Genomic DNA, 27856 nt, shown 5'->3' with positions numbered 1-27856 from the left:
TGTGAGCCCAGCTAGGACTGTCTGGTCCAAGTACAGTCAGGTGTCTGCTGGGCAGATTTTGTAACCAATGGTTATCCATGACTGGATAGCCACTGCTTCTTTGAATGGTGAAGATCCTTACCATTGGTGGGCTTGTTCAAGTTCCCATCCTGAATCTTGGATAAAACTTCCACAACCCTCGACCCCACTTGCCGGCCACAAGTAGGTAACCCCCAGCTCCCCGCGCGCGTCCACCCAAAACATTTCATGACTTTACAGAGGAATGAGAGACTGCGCTCTCGCATCTGTGGCACCCCCGTTGCCACAGCGCCACAACTACTGACCAACAGAAACACCAGCTTGTGCCTGCGCACATCTTCCCACAACCCCCAAGCTACCAACGCAACCACAATATTACCACCCCTTACCCATGCCAACTCACTCACTCTCTACACTGTGCAGCCCAACCAATGCAGCCATGGTCCTGTCCCCTTACTACCCCCAGACTAGTCATAAGACCCGGGAAGGACTTAGCCCCTCATCAGGATACCACCATTGCCCCCCCTTGCAGTCAACACAAAGCCTATCCTCCCACATAACACCATCAAAAACATAGCCTCATCACACAACAGCCACATCAAACAACCAGCAACTAACCCCCAACAGCTCAACCCGTCATCTCACCATTCCAACCACAAACAGGGCTCTGGCCCGCTTGTCCCAAACACAGCGAGCCCCTTTTGAATTGCACCCTCATCAACGCCCGATCCCTGCCCACACATGCATTAGACATCAATGACTATCTCCAAACACAACCTTGCTGCCTTAGCCATATCAGAGACCTGGCTTCACAAGGCCTATGGGCCTGCACTATCCCTAGCTATACCTCAGGGATACACCATCTTCCGTAATGACAAAGCCTCCACCAGAGGAGGTGGTGTCGCCCTTATAGCCTGAGAATCCCTCCAAATCAGAAGTTGAAAGTCCACCCTTTAGGGTTCTTCTGACATCCTATTGCTCACATTCTCACCCTCAGCAACATGCACTATCACCATCCAACTCCTCTACCGCCCAACTGCCCCCCCCCCCCCCAAAACCTCACGCAAAACCTACTTCATATTCTACAGAACCAACCTAAAAGCCTCCTCCAAAATTATCCTACTAGTAGACCTTAGCCTGGGCCTCCATGACCCAAATGACCCACAGGCATCCCCGCTATCGGACACCCTCAACACCCTAGGATTCTGTCAATGCACTACCTGTCTCACACATTCTAAAGGACGTATTCTAGACTGGATTGCTGACCATAAATCTAAGATCACCACCAGTGGCATCACTCCATGTCTTTGGTCCAACCATCACATCTTCTCTATCCCCCAACCCGCCAAAGTGAAAACTACATCAAACCCTCTACCCTCTGCAGTAACATGAAGCTCATGCAAGCTCACTAGAGACCACACCCTTGCATTGCTTAACACCCAAGACCTGCGGCCCTGGTTCACGTCCAACTCCAATGCATTAGTGGCAACATATACCACAATCATTTACAAATCCAAGATAGACACTCAAACTCCGCACTCTGAAAGGACAAGCCCAGCTCACTTGGTTGAAGGACCCCTCCAATTCCCTGAAAAATGAGTTTAGTAAAATATCTTAATACAAGTCAGCCACTATCGCAGCAAAATCAAATTCCTTTAATAGCAGACTTAGCATGGCCACCTCCAATACAAAAGACATTTTTACCATACAAAGGGAACGCGTATCCCCCCCCCCCACCTCACCACCTTTCACCCTCACCAAAGATGCATCATGGTGCTCTGACATTCAAGCAGTGCTCTTAGGTAAAATCCGACACCCTAAGCCTAAAAATACTCTAACAAGCAACATTCAATAATGACCCATCAGTTACAGACATCAACTGTATTCCTCCCCACCAACCACCCTCCACCAAACAATTCGCCTTCAGAGACCTCGCGGAAAGTGAAGTTTTAAAGCTAATCCAAAGACTGAAACCCACTAAATGCGAAGGCGTTATTTGTCCTGCATCACTCGTCCAAGACTGTGCTAACGTGCTAGCCCCAGTCATCATGGCCTTCGTAAACGACTCATTCTTCAAAAGTACTGTACCAGCCAGCCTTAAAGAAGCTTGGGCCCTCCCCCTCCTGAAAAAAAATAACTAGACCAATCCATTCCATCTAAGTATAGGCCAATTACAACTGTTTCCTTCCTTCGAAAAATGTTAGACCGTGCAGCCTACCTGCATGTTCAGCAATTCTTGGAGGACAACAAAATCCTAGGGAATCGCCAATCCGGCTTCTGCCCAGGACACGGTACAGAATCTGCCCTTCTCGATCTCAAAAATCAACTTGATGAGATCAGGGATGAAGTAAAGTGTGCCTTGCTCCTCCTCTTAGATTTTAACGCAGCTTTCAACCTGGTCAACCATCAAATCCTCTGCCAACACCTTGCCACCATGCCAACTTCTACCCACACGCTGTTGCCTGGATTGCATTCTTCCTGGAAGGCAGAGTCATGAGAGTCTTCTCAGACATTGCCAATGCCTCACCCTCCTCCATCACCTGCGGTGTACCCGAAGGGTCCTGCATCGCTCCCACCCTCTACAATATCTTCACCAGGCCACTCTTTAACATCCTAGACTCCCTCTGCATAGCTTACACCAACTATGCTGATGACATGCAAATCCTGATCCCACTCAGGCAATTACACTGATGACTCCAATACCCGCAACATCATCTACTCTACAAGTCAGGCATGCATGGCAGCGAATCACCTCTGCCTAAACAGCGACAAGACAGAAATCTTAATTGTCGGCACACCCACTGCTCGCAAGTGGCTGAACATTCAATACACTTCCTTCCGGATCAACCAGTGTGTGATTCCGGTCTCAACTACACTTGGAGGCTACCTTGATGCCTCACTCACCCTGTCTAGACAAGTTAGTGCCACTGCCTCCTCTGCAGCTTACGCAACTAAAGTTCTCAATGCATCCAGTCCCTTCCTCACTAAAAACAACTGCCTCACCATTGCCAGGGCCACCATTGGCTCCAAGATAGACTATACCAACGTGCAATTTACAGGCACTTCCGCTGGAAATATTCAAAACCTGCAAGTTATACAAAATAGATAGAGTTGACTAATCTTTAATCTTGTTGATCTCACCTACTTTGCTGTTCTGCTTTTCTCTTACTTGCTGTGCTCTGAGGCCTTAGGGGATGTAGCGCCTTACTTGATATCCCGAAACGAGAACACATCTCCAAAGCCAGAAGAGAAGCTCACTGGCTGCCCATCCAGGAGCGGATCACTTTTAAAAACATGTGCCGTTGCCCACAAGTGCCTCTCCAATACAGCACCCCCTTACCTCACACAAATAAATCACCAAAGCCCACTCATCTATACCCACTAGGATATGATATGATATATGATATGGAATTTATAACGCGCCTATACACAAGTGTTTCAAGGCGCGACAAGGCAAGGGAGGGGGAACAGAGGGGAGACAGACAATGATCCTTCTAGGCCAGGTGTCATTCAGATCACGCAAGTGCATGGGGAGGGGAAGGAGGAGACATGCGGGGGGTAGGGGGAGAGGACAGTGCAGTGCATGGGATAAGAAAATAAATAATAAGTAAAAAGTACGATCAGCAGGTGGCAAGTGCTGGTAGTGGGACTGTAGGGATACAGAAAAACAGTCCCCAAGTGCGGGTGTTGCCCAGAAGGCAGTGCAGGAGTGTGACTGGAGGGGACCTGGGTCCGAGATCGGAGGGTGGCCAGGTAACCAGTGCAGTTTCATTGTCAGCCAGGAGGTCAGCAAGGGAGAGAAGGAGAAAAAGCAGAAGCAAAGAGAAAGGTTTTGAGGTGCTTCCGGAACCGAAGATGATTCTCCTCAAGTTTCAGGGAGGCTGTTCCAGAGGGAGGCCCCAGCCGAAGAAAGAGATCTGGCACCAACTTGTTGCTTGGTGAAGCTACTGACCCTGAGGGAGTTTGAGGCATATGAGCGAAGAGCTCGAGAAGGAAGGTATTTAGGAAGAGAGTTGAAAGTATTGAGGCTCCAGGCCCCAGAAGGCCTTGTGGACGATGCAGAGGGTTTTGAACTTAATCCTTGCAGCCACTGGGAGCCAGTGCAGAGATTTTAGTCCTGGAGAGATACAATCCCTAGGCTTGAAGCCAAAGACAAGTCTCGCAGTGCTGTTCTGGATAAGTTGCAGAGGGCGGAGAGCAGAAGCAGGCAGATTTAGAAAGAGGCTGTTGCAATAGTCCAGCCTAGAGAGAACCAGAGCCCTGGAGACAATGAGCTTCTGGGGGAAGGAGAGGAAAGGAAGAATACCCCTGAGGAGTTGCAGATGGTAATGTGACTTCTTCGAGACGTCAGAGATGTGAGGAGAGAAGGAGAGTGTAGAGTCGAAGATAACCCCAAAGTTTTTAGCCGTGCAGGTAGGATCAGGAAGAGGACCAAGAGAGGCCGGCCAGAAAGATACAGGAAAGGAGGGAGCGGGTGTGCCGATGAGGAGAATCTCAGTCTTACTGGCATTGAGGGAGAGGTCATTGGCGGCACACCACTCCTGGATAGCAGAAAGACAGTCCGAGATGAGGGAAGTAGAGGAGGAGGCCGAGGGTAGCCTGAAGATGAGCTGGGTGTCATCCGCATAGCACTGAAAGTTGGGGCAGAGTGTGGCGATGCGGTGGGCCAGGAGTGCCAGGTATTGGTTGAACAGCCAGGGATAGAGGTTAGACCCCTGGGGGACACCACAGGTAGAGAAAAAGATAGCAGAGAAGGAGGACCCAAGTTGGACCTGGGAGGGTCGTTCAGAGAGGAAAGAAGTCAGCCACGCCAGAGCCTAACCAGTGATACCCAGGTTATCACGTAGATGGTTAAGCAGGATGGCATGATTGACAGTGTCAAAGGCAAGAGCGAGATCAAGCAGGATGAGGTCGCAAGGGGTGTTAGAGTCAAGGTTGGGGAGCAGGTCTTCACGGATGTTCAGGAAGGCAGTTTCCGTGTTTCTGGCAGCTCTGAAGCCAGAGTGATGGTCATGAAGACAGCCAACAGATTCAGTGTGGAGATTAAGCTGGGAGATGGCCAGTTTCTCCAGGAGCTTGCCCAGGAAGGGAGTGATGGAGATTGGGCGATAGTTAGCTAGGCAGGAGGGGTCGGCAGAGGGATTTTTAAGAAGGGGTGCACAAGGGAGTGCTTCAGGGGGGATGGGAAGACTCCAGTGACGAAGGAGTGATTGCAGAAATCAGCCAGGGCAGGAGCCAGGGAGTCGATGTGGTCCTTGATAGTTTTGGAGGAACAGGGGTGAACCTGTTTTCGACGATACTTTCATAGATCGGACTTGTCTAGAAACCTTGTCTGCGGAGAACAGGGGAAAGGCAGAGAAGGAGGGAGGAGAGGTGGCTGCAGAAAGGTCCGGGGAGGAGCTGGGAGTGGGGGGAGGGAAGGGATAGGAGGAGAGGGAGGACAGGATGTCCTGAGTTTTAGAGATGAAGTGAGAAGCCAGTGCCGTACAGAGGGCCTGGGAGGGGACAGGAGAGGTAGAGACTGAGGCAGGATTGGCCAGTTCCTTGCAGATTGAATAAAGACAATTCCTTAATAATCAAGATACCTTTTATAAGTCAGTTAGGTAAAAGCCAAGCTCTTGCACCTACTTATTGCAAATGTACACAAATTTTACATGTTTAAGACTGGCATACTACATTGCATGCGGATTATAATAAATAATCACTGGATACATATTACTGAATTGTACAATACACTAGCAGAAATCCATTAAGCCTTACCTCACAGACCAAAGAAGCAGTAGTAGTTTTACCAACGCCTGGGGGGCCAGACAGAAGTGCTGCTTTAAAAGTGGAACCATCATCTTTCCCTCCGAACTTTCCATATTTTGATGCTGGAAAAATACGTTTTCAATGAAACTAGGTCTATATGCGTAAAGAAAGGTGATGCATTATTCATGAACACCTCAACTGTTGTCCTTTTGATTACTTTCATATACTATACAATGTAACATTTCTAAATGTAGCTTTCAGAACACAATGGATTTTGTAGAATTGCTGAAGGAAGCTGGGGAGGATCTTTTTCCTATGAAGGCGTACATAAAAACAAAAGCCTTGTATTAATATTCAGACATACAAACAGAATGATGCTCTTATAAAGACTGCAGCCCAGTACTCAGGGTAAAATACAACAGATGAATACATCCAACACCACCACGTTTATTCTGAAGAAATTAAAGAGAAAACAAGACACCTGCACACTTATTTCAAAAGTCATCCAATAGCTCAAACAATCCGTAGCAGCAAAAGTATAAGAACATCGTAAAATTGGTAAAACTTTCAATGTTTTAGAGGATATATCAAAGCTTAAATAAACTTGAAGCTCATTTTTTGGGGGACCATTTGCAGATCTGCCAATTTTCAGGAAACTGCAAAGCCTTACTGAAATGTCTTCTGTTAGGCATTGTTGAAAGTCTAAGAAAGTAAAATGCTAGGCCTTTAGCAGTACATTTGCTGCTCGCAACATGGGTGAATTAATAAGGCCCAAAGTCAACCACTTTGAACTAGTGGTGAGAGGCTAATGAGGGCTGGAGGACCATACATCAAAAGAAAGGAGCTATAATGGCTACTTAACCCTACATGTAGCTGAAGTGAACAAAATAGACATGCAGCAGAATAAGTACAAGGAGTATTGCATGGGTTATAAAAATACATTTTGAATATAGAAACTGGGATGCAAACTATAAAAGTCTATAGCCCATATCACTGGAAAAGTGATACATACAACACACAATTTGAAAACGACATTTTAAACTGCAAACATTGGATGTTATCCAGTGTGTATGATTTCTACTTAGGTTTAAATGGAGGACCTATTATTTTTACTAGAAGGATATTCGACTCTCATTGAAGGAAGCAAGCGAGTTAACCCCTTCGAAAAATGTGACCACAGCATGGTTTTCTGCAGCATTTTTTACTGAAAATCTTTGCCCAAAAAAACTCTGAATTTTCTTCTTTTTTATTTTATTTGGGGGGGTCCCCCCTCCAAGCGTCCCTGCCCTATTATTTATTCTCTATTCCCTACCCCACCCCTTATATGCCCTAACCACCTCCACCCCCCCATATTTGAAAGAGTTTAGGCAAAAAATGCTGTGTAAAAAAAAACACGGGTGATGAATGAACGTCATAACACTGGAATAGTAGTAAAATATTCCTGAGGGCATTTTGGTCCAGCCATGGCTGATCCATACCAAGAAACATGCCATCAGCATGCTAGCAGATCCTTGCAGGTAGAAAAAAAGTGGCCCAGATGCGTGAACCCCTGAGGGAGATGAGGATATGGGGAGAGCCGCAAAATCACTGCACCCCCAGGAGAGCCGATTGTAATGAGGCTTTGCCAGAAACTGGCACCTGTACTGCAGGGCTGGAGCAGTAGTGAATGCACAACAGCAGAAGCGCAGAGGGTGGCCACATGTGTCACTGGTCGCTCCCATTAAGGCTGGGAGCGGGTGTTAGTGACAGAACAAGCTCAGCTCTAGAGAATAGGCACGCCCCAGTGTGTCGACTGAAGGTGCCCGCAGCAAGACAAAAGACAAAAGGAGGCAGCAGATGAGGAGAGTATAGGCTTGTTGGGTTTGGATGGGTCTTCTACTGAATTTAAGAGCCCTCTACTCACCCCCCCCCCCCACCCCACGCAACATAATCCTTTCCCTACCCCCATGAAGGTTCTTTTTCATCTGCTCCACGGAACACTCAGGGCCTTAGACCTCTGAGGGTCTAGGTACCCCCAAAGGAAGGTTAATCAACCAAACGTTTGACCTGAGGAGAGGCTGAGAATACATCTTGGCAGTCCCTTGTCCTGAATATTCACCCTTCAGCAAGCTTACTGCATCCTAAATCAACAATGTATTGAATGCCAGGAGATTTAAAAAGAAAAAGATACTCACCGTAGTGACAACAGTACTCTTGGTCTATAGTCCCCGTTCAGTCTTACTTTTGGGATGCTCCAAAACTCCATATTGAAGAACTTTCCAGCACATCCTCGGTTTGGCTCCTCCTTTGTGCACCCCGCTCACTTTCAGTCCATTTTGACATGACATCCTTTTGAGTGGGAAAGGCGGGAGGGTATAAGGCATCAAGGGGATTATGGGCTAAGAGCACTGTTGACACACTATCGAGTAACATTTTCCTACCATTACAGCCCGTCCCCTTTCTTCAATACTTTTGGCGAGGTTCCATCTCTAGTAAGCTTCCAGCCCCCCCCCTTCTAATCTACCACAAAGACTTCTTAAAACAGCTTGTCCAAGTGTGGCATCGCGTCTTGAGCTAGAGTAAATTGCATAGTGCCTGCAGAGGGAGTTAGGGGTAGACCAGGTGGCTGCCTTGCCGATCCCTTCCAACTTAATGTGTCGCCGGCAGACAACAAAGGGTGCACTTAATAGATGTGCATGAAGATCCTGAGGAGGTGTTTTGTTTCTCAACATGTAGGCTTCCAGGATGGTGCTATGCGACCAACACACTACATTAGCCTTAGAAGCTGCTGAGCTCAGGTTGGCTCCACTGAAGAGCATGGAAATCTGTGTGGTCTTTCTTACTTCTTTGGTTCTCTGGAGGTATAATCTCAGAGCCCTCACCACATACAGGAAGAGCAAAAAACTTTATGTGTCTGAGGTGGGGGGGTCGGAAAGAACAATGGCAATGAGATTCCTTGGTTGAGGTGAAAAGTCATCACAATTCTTGGGCAGAAAGAAGAACCAATTACTTGCATCTCGGTAATGATCTTTCTGATGGATGTTCCTCCCACAGGTTCCTCAACACTGATCCTCTACCTCTATAGCCAGCTGTCCTTGGAAACCCTTTCTCCACTATAGGGGCGGGGGTGAGGGCTGAATGCAGTGCGACTCGACCCGGCACCAGTGTACGCTCCACTCAGGGCAGAATGTCAGGGCCGGCATATATGGAACTACCATGAACCATGAACTCAGTTCCACCAGTTTTCTTCTAACTAATATTGAGCAGCTGCAGGACCACAACAAATAAAGTGAATGAGCCATCTACCACGAGGGGGAGATTGGGAGATGGTTGAGGAATCGGTGGGAATAACATCCGTCAGACAGAACCCTTATTGAGAGGCAATTGGTTTGACTCATCTTTGATAGACTCCCACAGTAGTACGTAGACCAGGAGGAGAGACGAGTGCACCCTGCCCCTACAGGGAATCCAGGAATTAATGTTTGGCGAAAGCGTGCAATGCCCACGTTGCTGCTTGACATATGTTCAAGACCGGGATCATAGTGGCAGCTAGACCTCTAGGCGAATGACTACCCTCTGCCCCAAAAAAGACCCTCAGGCACCTCCTTCCTAGTCAAATCGTGGCATTCCGAGATGCAGAGGATTCTACACCTGGACAGGGTCTGTTTAGTCAAAGCTGTGCTAACATGGGCACCAGCATAACCAAAGAACTGGTCATCTTTCCTGATATCTCTTGTCCGAGAAGTAGTAGCTGAAGGCCAGCTTGATTGGCCACAGCTTGAACAAATTGATGTATTCCCTTCGGGGACCAAAGCCCACTCATTGTCTAATGTAGCAGTTGAGCATCCCAACCCTTCAGTGGGGGTGTCCATAAACACAGTCAGTTGGGGCCAAGATTGCCAAAGTAATGCCCCTCTCAGAAGGTTGTCTGGGAGGACATACCACCGGATAGCTAGAAACATTTTCAGAGATTATTAAAAGCCCTGACACGCTGCCCTGAAACAGACACTGCTGACATTGAAGAAACCTCTGGAGCAACCTCATGCGTAACTAGGTCTCCAGCACCACCAGGTTGCAGGAGGCCATGGTGCCAGCAGAAAGAATGAGGCTGGCAAGAGCTTCTAAGACAGAAAAACATGGACCATGTGAAGGATCTATGCCACTCGATCCTGGGGAGGAAAAGCTCTGCTCAGGCGGGTGCCCAAGATCGCACTGATGAAACGGAGGAATGGGGATGGCAAAACATGGGACTCTGGATTTACTGCTCAACTCCAGACAAAGCTGCTAGATATGCCCTTCGATGGGCGCAACTTGGCGCCCACCAGCAAGCAGTCGCTCTGCCACCCCTCTGTAAAAGCAGAGATTTTGGAGCATGTAAAGGTGCTAATGCTGCCTCAGTGCTCCCCACAGCGACTCCAGAGACAAAGCCCCTACGAGGAGACCCATAGGCATTCCACCTAAGTGGGGGAGGGGGTCATTTTTCTTTTATTGAGTAGGACCATCAAATCCCTTCAGACACTTGATCCTTGCATAACTCGGGGTTACTGCCTCCTCTTTGCTAAACACCCTCCTGATGAGCCTTCCTCCAGCCGCTCACTGCCTCCGGTTCCTCTTCTGGAGGAGGTGTGTCAACTTCTAATGAAAGGTGCCATTGAACTGGCACCCTTGGCAGAGCAAGGCAGCGGCTAAAACGCTCTACTTTCTGGTTCTTTGTTGCTGTTGAACCTGTTCCTGCGCAAAGACCAGTTAAAAATAGTTGCCTTTGCTCGGATCCTACTGATTGATATCCCTGGACCTCCAGATTGCCTACTTACATGTGCCGATCATACCAAGAACAAGTAGTACCTGAGATTTGCAGTGGGGTCTGCCCACTACCATTCAGGGTTCTTCTGTTTTGGCTTTTCTTCTGCACCCACAGTCTTCAACAAGCTGATGTCAGTGGTAGAAGCTCACCTTGGGCGGAAAGGCATGCATATATTCCCCTAACTGGACGAATGGCTAATCAGCCTATTGCACAGTTTTGGTCTTTTCCCTGAGCTATATGGTTGGGGCAGAGGCACAGAGAATCCCAGCCAAAGTTCTCTATGTGGTAGTGTTGACGAGCAACCCAAGGCTGAGACTCTCAGGAGGTGATGCAGACAGGGCTCTTAGGTACAGTGAATCCCCAAACCCCCACAAATGAATGTTCACACACCATGTTATGCGCAAACACAGTTCTTTTATATAAAATAATGTTCAGATAAATATATACCCATAAACAACACACCTTGTACCTTAGACAAAACTATCTTTGGTGCTGCAGCTGCAACACGGACCAGAGGATGGCTTCTGGTGACCTGGACACGACCACTGGACTACACTGCGGACCTCCACCAAGTTTGGACCCTCGGGACGTCTTCTTCGGATTTTGGTGGCAAGAAACCCACCACAGGCACTCCTCTGCAGGCAGTGACAATGAATCTTTACTGGCGGGAAAAATTAATCAGATGTCATGGCAGGGATGCCCCTTGAAGGATTCTTCAATCAAGTGGAACATTGGCAGCTCCAGGCATCAGGCAGCACAATGTCAGGGTACCCCCTCTTCCGGGCAGTAGACAGCAGCTTGGCTTCTGGCAGTCACAAATACTCCACTGGACACTGAGCGATGCGATTGGATCAAGATGTCCAGGCAATCCCCTGGAATCACAAAGACTCCATTTCCGGACAGCAGGAATACAGGACTTGGGTTCTGAGGTACTTCGGATGAAGAGCATTGGTTGCACGATTGGTTGTATCTCGGGAAGAAGTCGCCTATCCAGGTCCTCTCTTGGATCAGTCCTTGAAGCAGCACAGCAACTTTTGGATTTGATGAAGAGTTGCAGCAGCAGACTTCTTCCTCCAGATGGGCTCCAGGGAACATCATCTTGTTACTTCAGCTTCCTGCTCCAGCTTCAGCTTCTGAACTTCAGTTTCAAGATTCTGCTTTTCAACATGGAGGCAAGTGTGGTAGCCATTGATATACAAAGCACTCCCCATTCACTTGGACTGAGCCAAGCTCCGCCAGCCAATAACAGACAAGAACATTTATGCAGGCAGCACACAATCAGGCATTCAGGCCATTCTCCGAATACCAGACACCCAAAAGATAGGATGTGGACTTGAGGCTATTCCCCAGTCTTTCAGAGCACTACACTGCATTCATACCAGTGCCAGTCAGGTATTGCCCAAGCATTGTGGCACCCAACCAAAACCAGACATCCACAACACAGAATGCACACCGACTCCTCGCTCCATTCATAGAGGCTTCACCCACGGGCATGCCTTCAGCACACAGTTCCTGAGAAGGTTCCAGCCAGTCTGGCATTGGTTTCCCCATCAGGACCATATATGGTTCTTCCAAAAAAAATCCAATCAGGGGAAGGGAACGGAGCCAGGGCTTCTCAGGGCTATGAGAAAACAAGGAGTATAGGCAAAGGAAAACAAGAGCCCATAGTGGCCATCTTGCCTTTGTTCAGGAATGCATTGATTCCTATGGCAGTGCCTGGGAACCCCATAAATGGAGGAAACTGAGCCACTGCCAGGTCAGCATGTAGCTGCCACCAGCCCATACCCTGCTCTGTGGGCAACACACAGGTGCCCAAAAACACACACGGGGTACAACGGTGTACCCCCACCCATGGGTACCATAAGGGTATCCCAGGGGTGTTGTTCACCAAAAGGTCAAATGAAGAGCAGCACTGCCAGGGGTTCAGGCAAACAAGTGGTAGGACAAGGACGAGGAGGCCCTGCCCCTCAATGCATTTCCATCATCACCCTCATCATACTACGCTTTTGGATCAGGCCAATGTATTATATCCACTGGATCAGGGTGAGGGTTAATTTGCCCCGATTTATTGTGAGGTCCAGCGCATAGGCAAGGTGGGAGACCTAGTCAGCTGATGTCTTGAACCAGAAGGTGGAGAAGCAGTGAATCAGCCAGTAATCCGGGTATGGGTAGTTGTGAATGCCTTGACGACACAAATGGGGCATGATAAATCCATTACCTTAGTGAAGACCCTCTAGGGCGAACTCAGTTCAAAGGGTGGGGATTTGTACTCGTAATGCATAAATCCAATGGTCAGGTGCACACCGATATTCAATAACAAATGACTAATGTGTACATTGGTAAGAGGGTGCAGGGGAGAAAAACAACCCAGGCACTGGGTCGTGAAACAACAAAAAACAAACAAGTTTCCACTGTGTGGAACACTTGCGTCCCCTGCACACCTAGTGCTATTGTATAACAATCAACAACTTCAGATGAATATTAGTAAATCATGTAAAAGAAATTCAGTCACTCGTTTTTTGCAAAAAAGATTTTTTGGCTCATCTCTACACCAGATTGTTTTTAAATAATACAAATATAGCACAAAGAATCTGTACTATGCAAAGAATGCATGTATTTTCAACAACTAGAAAAACTTGCTCTATGTGTTTTAGGACAACAATCCCTTCTTCAGGAGCAAGAATTTGCACTCTCTCTCGTACGTGAATTCTCTTCATGATCTATGAACTCAAATGGAGAATATACTCTCTTAGTATGGAATATTCTCATAGTCACATATACTAATCTCATCACAAAATCTATCATGGGCCATCCCTTTGTCATTCAACTGGTGTAGGTAAGAATTATGTAATCCAAGCAGATATAAATTCATAAATACTGCTGTAAACCAGCTTTCCGACCTGTTAAGTGAATTAATAAACAGTGATGTTTCATTTGTCTTGGAATTATGAGTTGATGTTAAATATAACTGAAATAAGGTACTCTTCAAACTAGAATGTCTGGGCTCGAGGAGTTATATAGTCGGCTCATCTGTGCTTTTCTATGCTTTATAAGAACTCAACCTGTTGAAATTAATACATCATAAGTCCTTGGTCCAAATTGTACCTTTAGCCGTTTTTTGTAAAAAAGAAAGCTTGCTGTGTACATTAATCAAATATCTGGCATATTTAGGATAGAACACAACAGCTGCAGGTCCTAACTTCACTGCAATTCTGAGTTGGATGTTAAGGTCTGAAGCAGGCAATGCTCTGCAGCGTTGCAGACATCACCATTATCTTGGGACCTATATGGGATAAATAGAGGACAGTTCTCATTCCAAGTCTTATTAGTCAAAAATCTGACAGTTCTGTATGGTGAACGATGAGTGTCAAAAAGATGACCTTGCTTGTTAAATGTGTGCTCGTATATAATAGAGCATCAATTTAAGGTCTGCTTCAGTCTGTATTCTGAAGCGCTGTGCAATATCCAAATGTTTCAAAATGTATGGCTCCTTAAAACCTATACAGGGAAAATGGTAAAGGACAGCTTAGATTATAGAACTAGTTCTTCTGAATTCCTTTTGATAAAGTAAAACGGTAAAAGATTAAAATGCTTACCTCGTGTGTATAAAGCCTGCTTCACAAAACCGCCTTGTTTCTGACCCTCGCAAGCCATTAAAAATGGCCGCTATTTAAACTACGTCACCGCTACGTGATAGTGTGATGTCATTTGTAAACAAATGATGTGGAGCGTCCTTATTTGCTCTAGCGGTCTTTCCTTATTCCTTCTTTTAATAACATTTGCATGCGCAACATAGCACGTTAATTATTAGGTGGTTATGTCTCAAAAGGAACACTATGTCACTATGAATGTACTTTAAGACTTTATACGCAACTCCACTTTATTGTGAAATTATATAATCGTGAAAAACGTACTATCAGGTCATGTAATCCTCACGATGCAATTAGTGCAGATAATGTCATATAGAATTGCATTAGTCCGGCTAATGGTTTTATTATATGGGTAGAACTATAAGGATGTATAACAGCTCAATGATTTTTATGATCTCATCTTTACTTGTCCAGAGGGTATTCGCCCAATGTTGTGTACTCACTTATTGGTCCTGAGATTAGAGCCATCTGTTATTTGTACTAGTATTCATATGATGCCCATTATCCTGGTCAAGATAACAAGCGATTTTCTCAGAAGCTCTAGAGTGTTGTTTATAATTCTAGGTAAACAAAGACTTATCCAGGTGGATGATTCAAGGTGGTAGTCATGCTTACAGTCCAAGTAGTACACCATTCATCCTAGGCAACACTTTCTTTTCATTATTCTAATAGCTTATTAAGGCTTACAAGAACAAATGGTTTTAAAAGAAAAGGTCCCAGGTAAAAGTCTTCTTTCATACCATTCTGAGTCAAGCTATCCAGTTTTTCAATCCAATAGAGTTCCCTCTGGTTCAGTTTCCTGGCTAGGTCCCATCCTCTGTATGGTTTATGTACTACCTCCAGTACAATTAATTTCAATTGAGCTACGATGTGTCTTTGTTCTGAGAAACCTCAAGCAACTGGAGAGTGTGTGTTCTTTGTGCGTATGTTACTTTTATGCCCATTACACCTCTTTTACTTTCCTTTTTGTTTGGCCTAAATACAAAAAACCACATGGGCAGCTTAGGCCATATATCATAGAACTTGAATCGCATGTAGCGAAGTCCCTCAGTGTAATTTTTTACCCCTGTTATAGCTGCCCTGCATGATGTTTTTAAGTTTGTTACAATGTAGGCAGGGAAATGTATCATCGTTCTTCTTATGGAGTATAGGTTGTGAGCTTGGCTTTGATTTATCTGTCTTGACCAGTTGGTCCCTGAAATATTTGCCCCTGTCATGATAAAAGAGTCGGTCTGGGGAAAAGATTTTGTAACTGTGCATCAAGCTGTATACGTTTCCTTTTTTAAATTTTTATTTTTCATAAGTTTAGTCACTTGGTGACTGACTGGAATATTTTAGTGCATACAAAAACGGTATGTCTCTTGTCACATTTCTGTTGGCTTGCTTTGGTCTGTGCTGTTGCAATTATTGTGTTAAGATACCCTCTGAGTGTATCTAGCAGTCATTTTCTGATTTTCCACTTTTAATGTTTTGTCATCGGAAACAAAATGTTTCAATCCCGTAAGAAAGATTGTCCTTGAGGTGTCTAAGGTGGTGATTAAGATAATGTAGGAGGTTGTTTACATCTGTTGGTTTGTGAAATATGTTGGTAACCAGGGTGCCATTCTTTAGTTCTAATTCTACATCCAAGTAGTGTAATTTTGGAGTGCCCACTACCATGGTAAATTGTAGGCGTTTGTGTATGGAATTAAGATATCCAAAGAAATCCTCGAGCTCCCTTTGCTTACCTCTCCAAATTACAAACACATCATCAATGTACCTTTTCCATCCTAAAAGTTTGGTTGACCAATGTTGATGTTTCAAGACAGTGTATAACCCCATTGAGGTGCCGGCCGCCTGCAGATAGAATCGTTTATTAAATCTGAAAAAGATGTTGTATAGAATGATTTTAGTAAATTCTAGTGTGAACACTTTCGTTGCCTCGCAGTCCTCTTCCTGCAATTATGACCATTCCAAGGCTTCCAAAACATCTTCATGGGGAATTGACGTGCACAAGCTCTGAACATCAAAGGACACTAATATATCATCTGGTTGTAGGTTGCCAATTTCCCCTTAGGATATTGAGAAAGTGTGTTGTATCTCTCAAGTATGTCCCTGTTTCATGTACAATACATGAAGTCTTGTACTGGATTTCAAAAAAGATATACAGAGTAAGAGTACACAGCCAACCCCCCTCATCTACAAGGGCTGGGTGAATTTAGACCAGAGTGACCATCTTGGACCTCTTTTTCCAAAGGAAACCGTTAAGCCTGGATAACCGTCCTCCATCCCACTTTGTCCTTTGGGGGGTAGGAGGGGAGAAGACAAAATATAACCCTGTCAAGCTTTATTCCAGGGGATCTCTTCTATTTCAACCAGATTCAATATTTTCACAAGGCCTTCCATGAGCATTGATGAACATGGGTGGACGGGGAGATTGAAGGTTTGGAAGTCGGAGCCTGTATCCTCTCCTCACCATAGAAAACATCCAAAGATGCAAACCTGTCTCAGGATTGCAAGACAAGTATAACAATCCGACAACCGGGGTGGCATGCTGCTGAACCTTCAAAAAGGAGTGTGCAGAACTTCTTGGAGGAGTTTGGTGCGCCTCAGCGAAGCTACCCTTTTAGGGTCTTGGCCCAGGCAAGTCGTCGTCCTAAAATAAATTATTAAAAAACGACATTTTTTAAAATAACGCACTTCATGCAGGATTGGGTATCGAACCTGTGGCACTCCATGCAGTCTTGTTTCCAGGACAAGTGTGTTTCCCCCAGGATATCCCCTCTGGCCCCGGATCTCATTTCTGGCCCAGTCAAAAATGGAGGAAACAGTTAATGAGGGACTCATCATCCTCGCCTGGAAGAATCCCCCAACCTACTACTGTAGAGCATACAGGGGAGGGCCTGTATGCTCAGGCTTGTCGTCCCATTCAGAAACCAAGTATCTTGCTGCATATGAGGCAGGGCCAGAAAGGCGAGCTCCGATAAGGTTAGTCTACAGGCGCTGACTACTGGTGCAGCTTGATATGGCTGTTCATGCGCAATAGAGGGAGGTCTAGCAGCTCACTTTCCTCAAAGTCAAGATACTGTTCTTGTGTGGCAAAAACATGTCTGGCACAATCCTTCTGTCCCAGCTCTGCTATCCGTACAACCTGTATGCGCTGGCTTGAAGAGGTCATCAATATGTTAAGTGACGTGACGGCGGCTCTGCTAGTTTTCAACATTTGCTGTGCCCTTGAGCGGTTGAACTGGAAACACGTCCAGAGTACTGTGGAGCTTATGTCCAGAGATCTGCACAGTGTTTCGTTGCAGGATCTCTGAAGGTGCACATGCTTGTAGCCCGGTGGTGAGCCTTCAGTCCGATTGGTCTCCCATATGGCTAAGAGCGATGGGGTCATTCATCCCTCCCGTGTCACTTGCCCAGTTTGGCTTTTTGTCTTTTGCTTTAAGCGCATAGGCAGTGCTCCAAATAAGATTTGGAGGTGGGAGTATTTTACGTCCTATTTTTAAACTTGAGTAAATGTGATGTGAAGCGGGTAAAAATACATTTTCTCTGTCACAAGAGTAAAATATGTGGCAGTCGATGCATGCAAAATGTTAAAACTGTATGGAAATCATTATGTGGTTCACAACATGACAGAAAATCAGGTTTCTCACAATCAACAGATAAAGCAATGTGTGCTGTAGCACAAGCACCCTCTCACAAATTGATCAGATGAGCACTAATGAGCTTCCCCTGCATGCAAAGAATTGGTACAGCAGCAGCATAAGCTGCTTAATGATTCATACAGAACAGATCGGCAGGAGCTGTTCAGGCTTCTGACACAGAAACGACAAATCAGGATAACAGCAATGCAAACTTTTAACATGTAGAACAAGTGGAGTGAATCCGTGCAAGGCAAATCAAGGGCAGAGGATACCCACACAGAACAGATAAGGAATGGGTTTCTGCAGTAGAAGCTCTCCTCACATAGAACAGGTACAACATATTCTTCAGGAGTGCACATTCTTTCCTAATATAGAAGCGGGTATGCCATGGGCCTCAGCAGATCATTCTTTCCTCCCATTAACAGAAATGTTGTGGGTCCCAATCGTACAAGATTAGCCCATATAAGTAGTCAGTCACAACAGTAGAAGTTCCATTTGCATAGAGATGGAACTGCATGGGGTGGAGATGTCCACGAACCTCCACACTGAACAGGTAAATGAAGGGCCCTAAATGCAAGCTAGACTTGCGTAGATGGTAAAAGCAGAGCCCTTGGCAGCCCAAATTCCCATCATCAAGAACTTGCCCAGCAGGGGCAAAGCGATCCAAGCTCCCCTCACATAGAATAGGAATAGCTTACTAGCAGTGGGAGCACCACCCACATAGAACAGGAATTGTTAGTTGCATCTGCAGTGCAATTTCCCCACATATAGACCTAATTTAGCATTTACAGCGCCATCATTTGTTAGAAGGATACCTCCCAATTGTATTAAGTTTTGCATCTTATTACTGCTATGATCCTAAAATGCTATGAAAATAAATCTGCATGCATTATTTAAGGCATTTCCATGAGTATCTGCAGCCACAGCAGAAGTTGAACAGAAAGAAACCATTCAGTGTGTGCCATTTCTGACAGGCTCAGTGCACCGCAGCTCAAAGACAAATGTCTCAACTGGGTGTGTGTGGCCAAGATGGTGGGCTGAGCAGACCCGAACGGTGCGAGCTCCCGACCCATTTGATTGATTGATATTTTATTTCTATCGCGCTCGTACACAAGTGTTTCACAGCGTGAAAAGGCAAGGGAGTGGAACAGGGGAGAACAAAACAGAGATCTTTCTAGGCCCAGTGACATTGAGAAAGCACAAGTTCATGTGAGAGGGGGATGGGAAAAGGACATGGAAGGGGGGAGAAGTGGAAAGTGCGATGCAGAGGAGAAACAGATAAATAACAATAAATAAATCATAAAGGCAACAAACAGTGGTAATGCAGCCAGCAATTTGCAATTGCTAGGTTTAAGGCAGCAGACAGGGTAGGTCTGATTAAGTGCAGGAAGAAAAAGGGGGGGCTGTATGGGTACAGATACAGACCCCAGTGCAAGGGGTGGCCCGGAGGCAGTGTGGGAGGGTGGCAGGGTGAGCAGGTACCTGGGTCCGAAGGCATGAGGGTGGCCAGGTGCACAGTGCCAAGAGAGAACAGATCAGCAGGGGGGAGCGGGAGCGAAGGCAGAAGAAAAGAGGAAGGTCTTGAGGTGCTTCCGGAACCGGAGATCGTTCTCCTCAAGTTTTAGAGCGGCAGGGAGGCTGTTCCAGAGGGAGGCCCCAGCCGAAGACAGAGATCTACTCCCAGCTTGTTTCTTTGAAAAACGACTGACCCTGAGGGAGTTGGAGGTAGAGGAGCGAAGAGCTCGAGAAGGGAGGTATTTGCGGAGGGATAGCTGAAGGTATTTTGGACCCAGGCCCCAGAAAGCCTTGTGGACAATGCAGAGGGTTTTGAATTTAATCCTTGCATCCACTGGGAGCCAGTGGAGAGATTTCAGAGCTGGAGAGATACGATCCCAGGGCTTGAGGCCAAGGACAAGTCTCGCAGTCCTGTTCTGGATTAGTTGCAGAGGGCAGAGAGTAGAGGCAGGTAGATTTAGAAAGGCTGTTACAATAGTCCAAGCTAGAGAGAACCAGAGCTTGGGATACCATGAGCTTCTGAGGAGGTGCAGTCGGAAATTTGACTTTTTATAGACCTCAGAGATGTGGGCGGAGAAGGAAAGGGTGGAGTCAAAGATGACCCTGAGGTTCTTAGCCTTGCAGGTGGGGGTAGGAGGAGGGCCAAGGGAGGCCGGCCAGAGAGTGAGGGGAAAGGATGGTGAAGGTGTGCCGATGAGGATCTCAGTCTTGCTGGCATTCAGACAAAGATCATTGGCGGAACACCAATCTTGAATGGCAGTTAGGCGATCAGAGATGGGAGAGGAGGTGACAGAGGGCAGCCTGAAAATGAGTTGAGTGTTGTCAGCGTAGCACTGGAAATTTGAGCAGAAAGTGGCAATGCAGTGGGTGAGAGTTGCCAGGTATTGGTTGAAAAGCCAGGGCGAGAGGTTAGATCCCTGGGGAACACCACATGTAGAGAGGAAGATAGATGAAAGGAAGGACCCAAGTTGGACCTGGGAGGGTCGATCTGAGAGGAAAGAGGTCAGCCAGGCCAGAGACTGATCAGTGATACCCAGGTTTTCACGGAGACGGTTGAGCAGGATGGTATGGTTGACCGTGTCGAAGGCAAAAGAGAGATCGAGGAGGATGAGGACAGAGGGAATGTTAGAGTCAAGGTTGGAGAGCAGATCTTCACGAATGTTCAGGAGAGCAGTTTAAATGCTTCTGGCAGCTCTGAAGCCAGACTGGTGGTCATGGAGACAGCCAAAAGAATTGGAATGAAGGTTAAGCTGAGAGATGGCCAACTTTTCCAGGAGTTTGCCAAGAAAGGGAGTAATGGAAATTGGGCGATAGTTAGCTGGACAAGAAGGATCAGCTGTGGGTTTCTTGAGAAGAGGATGCACAAAGGAGTGCTTCAGAGGGGAGGGGAAGGATCCCGAGTCAAAGGAGTGGTTGCAAAAATCAGCAAGGGCCGGAGCAAGGGTGTCAATGTGGTCCTTGATGGTTTTAGAGGAACAGGGATGAACTTGTTTTGACGAGGCTTTCATAGATCAGACGACCTCGTCAGGGTTGAAAAGAGGAAAGGACGAGAAGGATGGTGGGAGGGTGGCTAAAGGAGGGTCAGCAAGCAGAGATGGAGGGGGGAGAGGAGGGGTGTGGGTGGAGAGGGTGGACAGGATGTCCTGGGTTTTTTACATGAAGTGAGAGGCAAGGGCATTGCAAATAGCCTGGGAGGCAACAGGAGGGTTAGAGACTGCAGCAGGGTTGTTAGATGCTGCAGAGACACAAGCTTGAATGTGTACTCTCTTCTTGGTGAGGACAGAGAGCCGGTATTGCCTTTGTAGCAGGCGACAGGCCAGTTTGTCAGAGGATGAACAGGAAGTCCTCCCTTTCCTCTCAGCTGCCCAACACTTACGTTAAGTGTAGCTAGGTCAGAGTCATACCAGGAATTGCACTTGGCTTTGGACTTCAAACGGATCCTCATGACAGGGGCAAGAGCATCAAGCGTATCAGAAATTGAAGAGTAGAGCAGAGACAGGGCTGTGTCAGGATGTGAGACAGCCAAAGGTGCGGGGGGGAGGGAGAGGGAAAGACGTCAAAAGCCTCAACTGACACACGCTTCATGGGCTGGATTTTCGAGAAGGTAGGTGGCAGTGTTGGGGTAGGCTTGGCTTGGGGGGAAGAGAGGGAGAGATGAGATGAGGGGAGGGAGTGATCGCTCCAGGAGAGAGGAGTGGTCAGAGGGATGGAGAGGGGGAGGTCAGAGGAGATCAAGACATCAAGTATGTGCCCTGCAGAGTGAGTCGGGCCAGAGGGGAGGATGGACAGGGAGAGGGAGTTGCAGAGGTTACGGAATAGTACAGAGGAGGAGCAAGGAGAGTCTAAATGTATATTTAGGTCACCGAGGAGGAGGAGTTGAGTGGTAGAGGCCAGGAGGGAGGACGAGAGGTCTTCCCACTCAGAGAAATGAGGTGATTTGACCAGGAGGCCGGTAGATGGTAACCACAGTAAGAGAATGGGTAGGCGAGAGAGAAAGCCTACAGACAAGGCATTCAAATAAGGAGTAGGTCTGAGTGGGAATGATAGAGGCAGGAATCCACTCAGGAAAGATCAGGGCTACCCCCCCACCAGACCGGGAGGATCTGGGTGCTGAGAGGATCTTGTAGCCATTAGGGAGGAGAGTGTCAAAGCTCGTGACACAGCTGGCCGTGAACCATGTCTCAGTAAGACCAAGGACATCAAGGTCTAGTTCTGCAAGGAGGTGGCAGATGTCAGAGGAGTGTTTGACGGCATTGCGAGAGTTGAGAGTGGCAATATGAAGAAGGTTGCCACCCTTAAAGACCTTCCGGGGAGGGGTACAGATCAGAGGTACGCCCTGCGGAGGAGAAAGAGCCCTAGGAGGGGCAGAGGAGGAGAAGAGAGGAGGCAAGGTAGCCAAGGGGGAAGAGGAGGGGACAGCAGGAGATGAGAGGAAATTGATTAGGCGAGGAAAGCGTCTATCAAAGAGGAGGAGATGGGCCTGAGGGCCTTGGACCATGACAGTGCCATTTAGGTAGACATTAATGATGACTTTAGAGGAGTCGAAGGAAGCCATGAGAACTTCCCAGCCAGTGCCACCATTAATGGGAGAGGAGGAAATAGGGCAGAGCACAGAGCCCATATGAGGAGTCCATAGATCTGGTGAAGGAACGACAAAGAGGATGTCGGTAAGGGTCTGTCTGGCGGAAGCATTGGAATAGGTGTCGGTGATAGGAATACCAGGGTTAGAGGCCAAGATATCCTTTTTGAACTTCTTCCTACCAGACTTAGTGAGAAGGGAAGAATAGTCAATGGAGAAGCAATTGGAAAAGATAGGAGAAACAGAAAGCACCATTGGGGTGGAAGTGAGGAGAGGATGGAGATACTGGGGGGCTAAGGCAGGTAGGTGTGGGTCAAAAGAGAGAGTGGTGAGGTCACTGGGATGGCAAGTTACAGAGAAGAAACAGTATACAAGCAAAATACAGAGAATTTCACAATGTGCAGCAAGATTTGTCTTTTTAGCACAAAGCAAAGAAAGCAAGATTTGACTTTTAAGCACAAAGCAAAGACAGCAAAATTTGACTTTTAAGCACAAAGCAAAGACAGCAAGATTTGACTTTTAAGCACAAAGCAAAGACAGCAAGATTTGACTTTTTCAATCTTGGAATCGGATGTTAGCAAAGGGTTTTAAGAAGCACTGCACAGCAGGATGACAATATGGGAGTAACAAGTAGAAAGAACAGTGATAGTCAGAGGCAGTAGGAGTGAGTCCACAAGGAGGGGACTAACCCATAGTTCTGGAGGTGGCAAAGTCAAGGCAGTCCGGATTTCTTAGAGGAGTGAGGTGGCAGCATCATTGTGGTTGAGGTGGCAGCATCAGTGTGGTTAAGGTGCAGGGAGGACCCCAATTAGCGTTAAAGAAGCGGACTGGGAGCAGACAGGGGCCTTAGAAGTGGGTATTAACAACGTAGTGTGCAGACCTCTGAAAATCTCTGCCAGAAACCAGAAACAATTAGGCAAGGAGGCTCCATTCAAGCGGAGGTTACATTCCAGGTCCAGGAAGGACTGTGAAGGGACCTGGTGAGGCTGGAGGGACAGCAGGGTGAAGAGTGCACAGGCGGGAAGAAGATGGCCGCCGCAGTGTATGCACGGGCTGGCAGCTCATCCTGTGAGGCAAGAGTGAAGACAGAGCAGCGGGCGGCTCGGACAAAGGTGGTGGCTGGTGGCAAGGGGCTCCCGAGGAGTTGGAGGACTGCAGGAGTTGAGAGCAAATGAGGGGGCTCCAAGAAGAAGTGGGCGGCCGCTGCAGGAGGGCTGGCAGCGGTCCCAAATGGAGGACATAGGCAGACCTGAGGGGCACCCGGGAAGGTGAGGAGATCAACTGGCGCAGAGCGGGCCAGCGGGTGCCGTGAGCTGCTGAGGGTCAGCAGAATGTAATTTGGCAGAGGAGTGCTCGCAGGGCCCAGAGCGACTTGAGAGGGGAAATAACGGTGGGTTGCCTTGGATCTCCGCCCGGATCCTGTCTCTGAAAGTGTCGACCTAATGGCGCTTTCTGGGGCATAGCTGAAAGAAACTTTGCATCCGCTGTATCAAGAGGGTTGCACATGATGCACAAGTGCTAATTTGGTGATCTGCCAGATGTATGGTGCCCGTTGGAGATGCTTGACAGTTGTGAAAATGCCACTGATGATCCGTAGAGACTTGAAATGCTGAGTCCCAGAGCGCACTGTCTCTTCTAAGCCTCTCCAAGGAAAGGTTGATGTAGAACTATAATTGTAGATGAAACCCTGGACATTACAAGAAGCGTCTTTACCATTCTTGTGCTGGATTTCTTAAGTGAGTGGGGACCAGAGGCTGCTGCAAGGCAAGTCAGGACCTGCAAAGGGTGTAGGAGGTCCCAGGGAGTCCAGGAAGAGATTGAGGGGGTGACCCTTGGGAGTGGAGGTGCTATCCGAAACCAAGTAGAGAGGCTTGGCTGACCCCCTGGAATTACATGCAGAGAGTGCCAAAGGAAGTGGAATTGGACTGCACATGGAGCGCAACGGGGGTGCTAATCACCAGATTCTGCGGCCTTGGACGACAAGCACAGGGACATAGAAGGAATGAGCTGTCATGATCTCTGCTTCCAAAAGATCAGGACTTGCCCGACTCCCTTGGAAGCAGACCCATAACCCCGGTTCCGAGTGCCAGCCAGTCCCAATTGGGACCTTTTGGACCCTGTCCTGGCGCCAGTGGTACCAGGCTCATAAAGATGCCCAGTCCCAGCGCTGGAAGCGCCGGGCTCATAATGCTTGGGTGGACTTACCTGCAGCAGACCATGCTGCTTACTTACCTGCCAGTTGAACCTCTGATCCTCTTCTGTTTGGGACTACTTTTCCTGTTGGGTGGGGCAGGAGCCACTCCCTAGGTTCAGAACACTGGAACTCTTCTGGGAAGCAGGAACTCTTTTCTTACCTAGGCGTGGCTGTGGAAGGAGACACCTAAGCACTACAGGAGGCTATTTAAACCACACCCGATGGATGAATCTTGCTTTGCGTTATTCTGCATTCTCTGCAGCAGAACGCTCATCGTGTCTTCTGCTTCTGATCCTGGGCCTAAGGGAACAAAGGCTTACCATCCTGGAATCCAGTCTTCAGCAGCACCTGTAAAGACAAAGAAAGAACAGGTTAGCACTACGGTCTTCAGTGGCAGCGCATCTCTTACCTGGTCCATCGGCTGTCACCAACGCCTCGCGCTGCATTCCGGCATCTGAAAGACAAAAGCTTACCAGCTCTTCGCACGCTCCGGAGGCCTTCGGCGCTGCATCCCGCATCTGAAAGACAAAAGAAGGTGCGTTTAAAGACATTGGGCAACTTTATTACTCACGTGCCATTACTCCTTCCCACGCCGAATCCAGTGGGTATTCCAGCACCCTTCAGCTTCTCTAAAGCTCCGAACTTGTACCTGCAAGATAAAAGGGACAGTTAGTGCGCATCGTGAAGCAGGCTACAAGCGCTTACTTACGTGCTTCCAGGTGCTTCTATTCCTCACGTGGGTTCGATCCTCAACTCTCATCAGCCCGCCATCCGCCATCGCCGGAACCCTGCAAAACAAGAGATATCATTACAAAAGACTTTTAAGACATTTGAAGTGCCCAGAACTTACCGTTCGTGCAGTTAACGACGGACAGCAGTCCTCTGAGGTCAAGAGGCCTGCACCCTTATCCAGTGAAGAAACTGGTTACGGCACCCTGCCCCGAGGCAGATGGAGAGCTCGGCGTTCACTTACCTAAGACATCTTACTCTTCGAGTCAGACATACAGTGCACAGAGGTCCAGCCCAAAGAGCCAACTGTGTGTTACACATCACCTTTGAAGATACGGCATTCACCCAGTCAAGACCGGCGTCTCTGCGGGAATCAGGTGAGCGTTACATGAGCACACAAAACATAGGCAAGTAAGGGAGTACTGCAAAGAGGCAGGTGCATTGACAAAAGAAATCCAGACGCTGAGGTGAAGAGCGCAGGATGTAGATAGGACCAAATAGGAGAGTTAAGCCTGAGGGCGGTAGAAAGGAGGCCCAACAGAGAAAACCCATGCAAACCACTCTCTGTTTTGGGGCCCAGGAGGAGAGGAGCTGGCGTTTACTGGGGAGGACTTAAATGCTGCACTTGCCAAGTTTAAAGGTGAGATTACAGAGACAGTGAAATCAAAGGCAGCCATTATCAGGGAGGATTTGTCTCAAGCAATCGCGGCAAATCTGAGGGACATTCACAATTTAAGGGACAGAGTGATGAAGTGGAAGGGCACATCAATAGACTGAACAAAAGGGTGCCCAAGCTGAGGCAGCAAGCGGCATAAAGGGCAGAGGAGAAACTATGCGCATTGGAAGAGAAGTGTGAAGAATTGGAAAAAGAGATCACGGAGGGCTAATATACGGATTAAGGACCTCCAGGAGGGGGTGGACGGTACTGACTTGGAAGGCTGTGTGAGGGAGATGTTCATAGGACTGATAGGAGGAGGTACAGAGCAAAGGCTGGAGATTGAGAGAGGGCATAGAGTGGGACGGAGAGCAGACCTGGGGGGCTGGCCACGAGATGAGTTGGTCAAGATGCACAACTTTAAGGATAAATCGAGAATTATGAGTGCGGGCATAGGTAAAATACAATTGAGTTATTTGACGACCTCTCCCATGTGACACTAGCACAGAGAAGGTCTTTGAAACCCCTAATGGAAGAGGAAGTACAGGTGGTTATTCCCGACTAGGCAGCAATTTCGGGTGGGCAATGGCAAATAAACTGAAACGCAGGTGGAAGATGGGCTGAAGATCTTGGGAGTGTGCCCTCAGGAGTCACAAAGGACGAAGGCGGAGAGGCACACAGAGGAGGCCAAAGAAAGGCAGCAGGAAATCGCCATTGGTGGTCCTCAAAGAATAGGAAAAAGTCCAGAACTGGGTTAGGCAGCCAAAGAGAGCTCGTAATCTGATAGTGGGGGAACTTGTCAAAGGGCTGAGGTTCCCAGGAGGGCAGAGAGGGAGGGAGGCTACGAGAACTGGTTTGGGTGCGAGCGCTACTTAATGCTCGCATATGGGGGATACGTCTAGAACCTGATGGGGAATCCAGGGATAGTTTTGACTCAATTATAAAGTCCTGGTCCAGGGCTCAAAGTATTAGTTGTCAAGGAAGGGGAAATGGTAGGTGGGAAGGATGTGTCAGGAGGCATGGGATTTCTTGTTCATGACGGGCAATGTATAAGCTAGAATGGTGGAATGTTAGGGGACTGATCAGTCCGAATAAGAGACCGACTGTGCTGAGGGATATTAACAAAAGGGAGCCAGGGATTGTGTCCCTGCAGGAAACTCACCTGTTGAAAGATGAGGGACAGTTGGGGAGTAGGGAGTACCCGGTGCAATACCACGCCACAGCAGGTTGCAAATGGGAAGGGGTGCCCATATTTCTCCATAAGACTACCAAAGTGGAAGATGTCACAGTAAGGTGGGACCAAGGGGGGGGGAGGTATGTGAAGGTGAAAGGCAGGGTAGGAGGTCAATTATACATGTGGGTGTCGCAATATGCACCGAATAAGCGACAGGAACAGTTTCTTTACTACACCTTTCCTGAATATGGGTTGGGAAAGCAGCACTACTATACCCATCAACAGATTAGACACTGGGTGAGCACCTCAACGATAGGGAGCCACTAGGGATATGACTGACTGGGAGGAATTATATCAGCCAGCGAAACTAATAGGGGGCTTATCTTATTATATATGAGATATATGAGATATAATAATTTATATAGCGCCTATACACAATGAGTTTCAAAGCGCTGCAAGGTAAAATAAGGGAAAATACAATGTCATTCTTACAGGCCATGAACAGTAAGGATGTGAAATTAACTATCGTACTCGGCCTGACGACATTTCAGATAGTGCAAGAGCTAAGACATAGATAAGGAAGGGAGGGGGAGAGTGGAAAGGAAACGGAAACAGACAGGCGACTACCATCCTAGGCCTGACGACATTTCCGGAAGAGCCAGAGAAAAACAAAAAGGTGAGG

The 27856-nt window shown here is 47.5% G+C and overlaps 1 protein-coding gene across 1 annotated transcript in view; it reads right to left on the bottom strand.

Moving 5' to 3' along the window:
* The window catches only part of RFC1 (replication factor C subunit 1), a 1503724-nt gene that overhangs the window by 475631 nt on the left and 1000237 nt on the right, over positions 1-27856 (bottom strand). The window contains exon 14 of the mRNA XM_069631787.1: positions 5779-5891. Within this exon, the coding sequence (XP_069487888.1) occupies positions 5779-5891 (113 nt within the window). The remainder of the gene's footprint in view (positions 1-5778; positions 5892-27856) is intronic.

Source organism: Ambystoma mexicanum, chromosome 6q (assembly GCF_040938575.1).
Source record: "Ambystoma mexicanum isolate Mex_15411 chromosome 6q, UKY_AmexF1_1, whole genome shotgun sequence".
NCBI classification, from domain to species: domain Eukaryota; kingdom Metazoa; phylum Chordata; class Amphibia; order Caudata; family Ambystomatidae; genus Ambystoma; species Ambystoma mexicanum.
The sequence above is the reverse complement of the archived record's forward strand: the minus strand, read 5'-3'. Positions and strand labels throughout refer to the sequence as shown.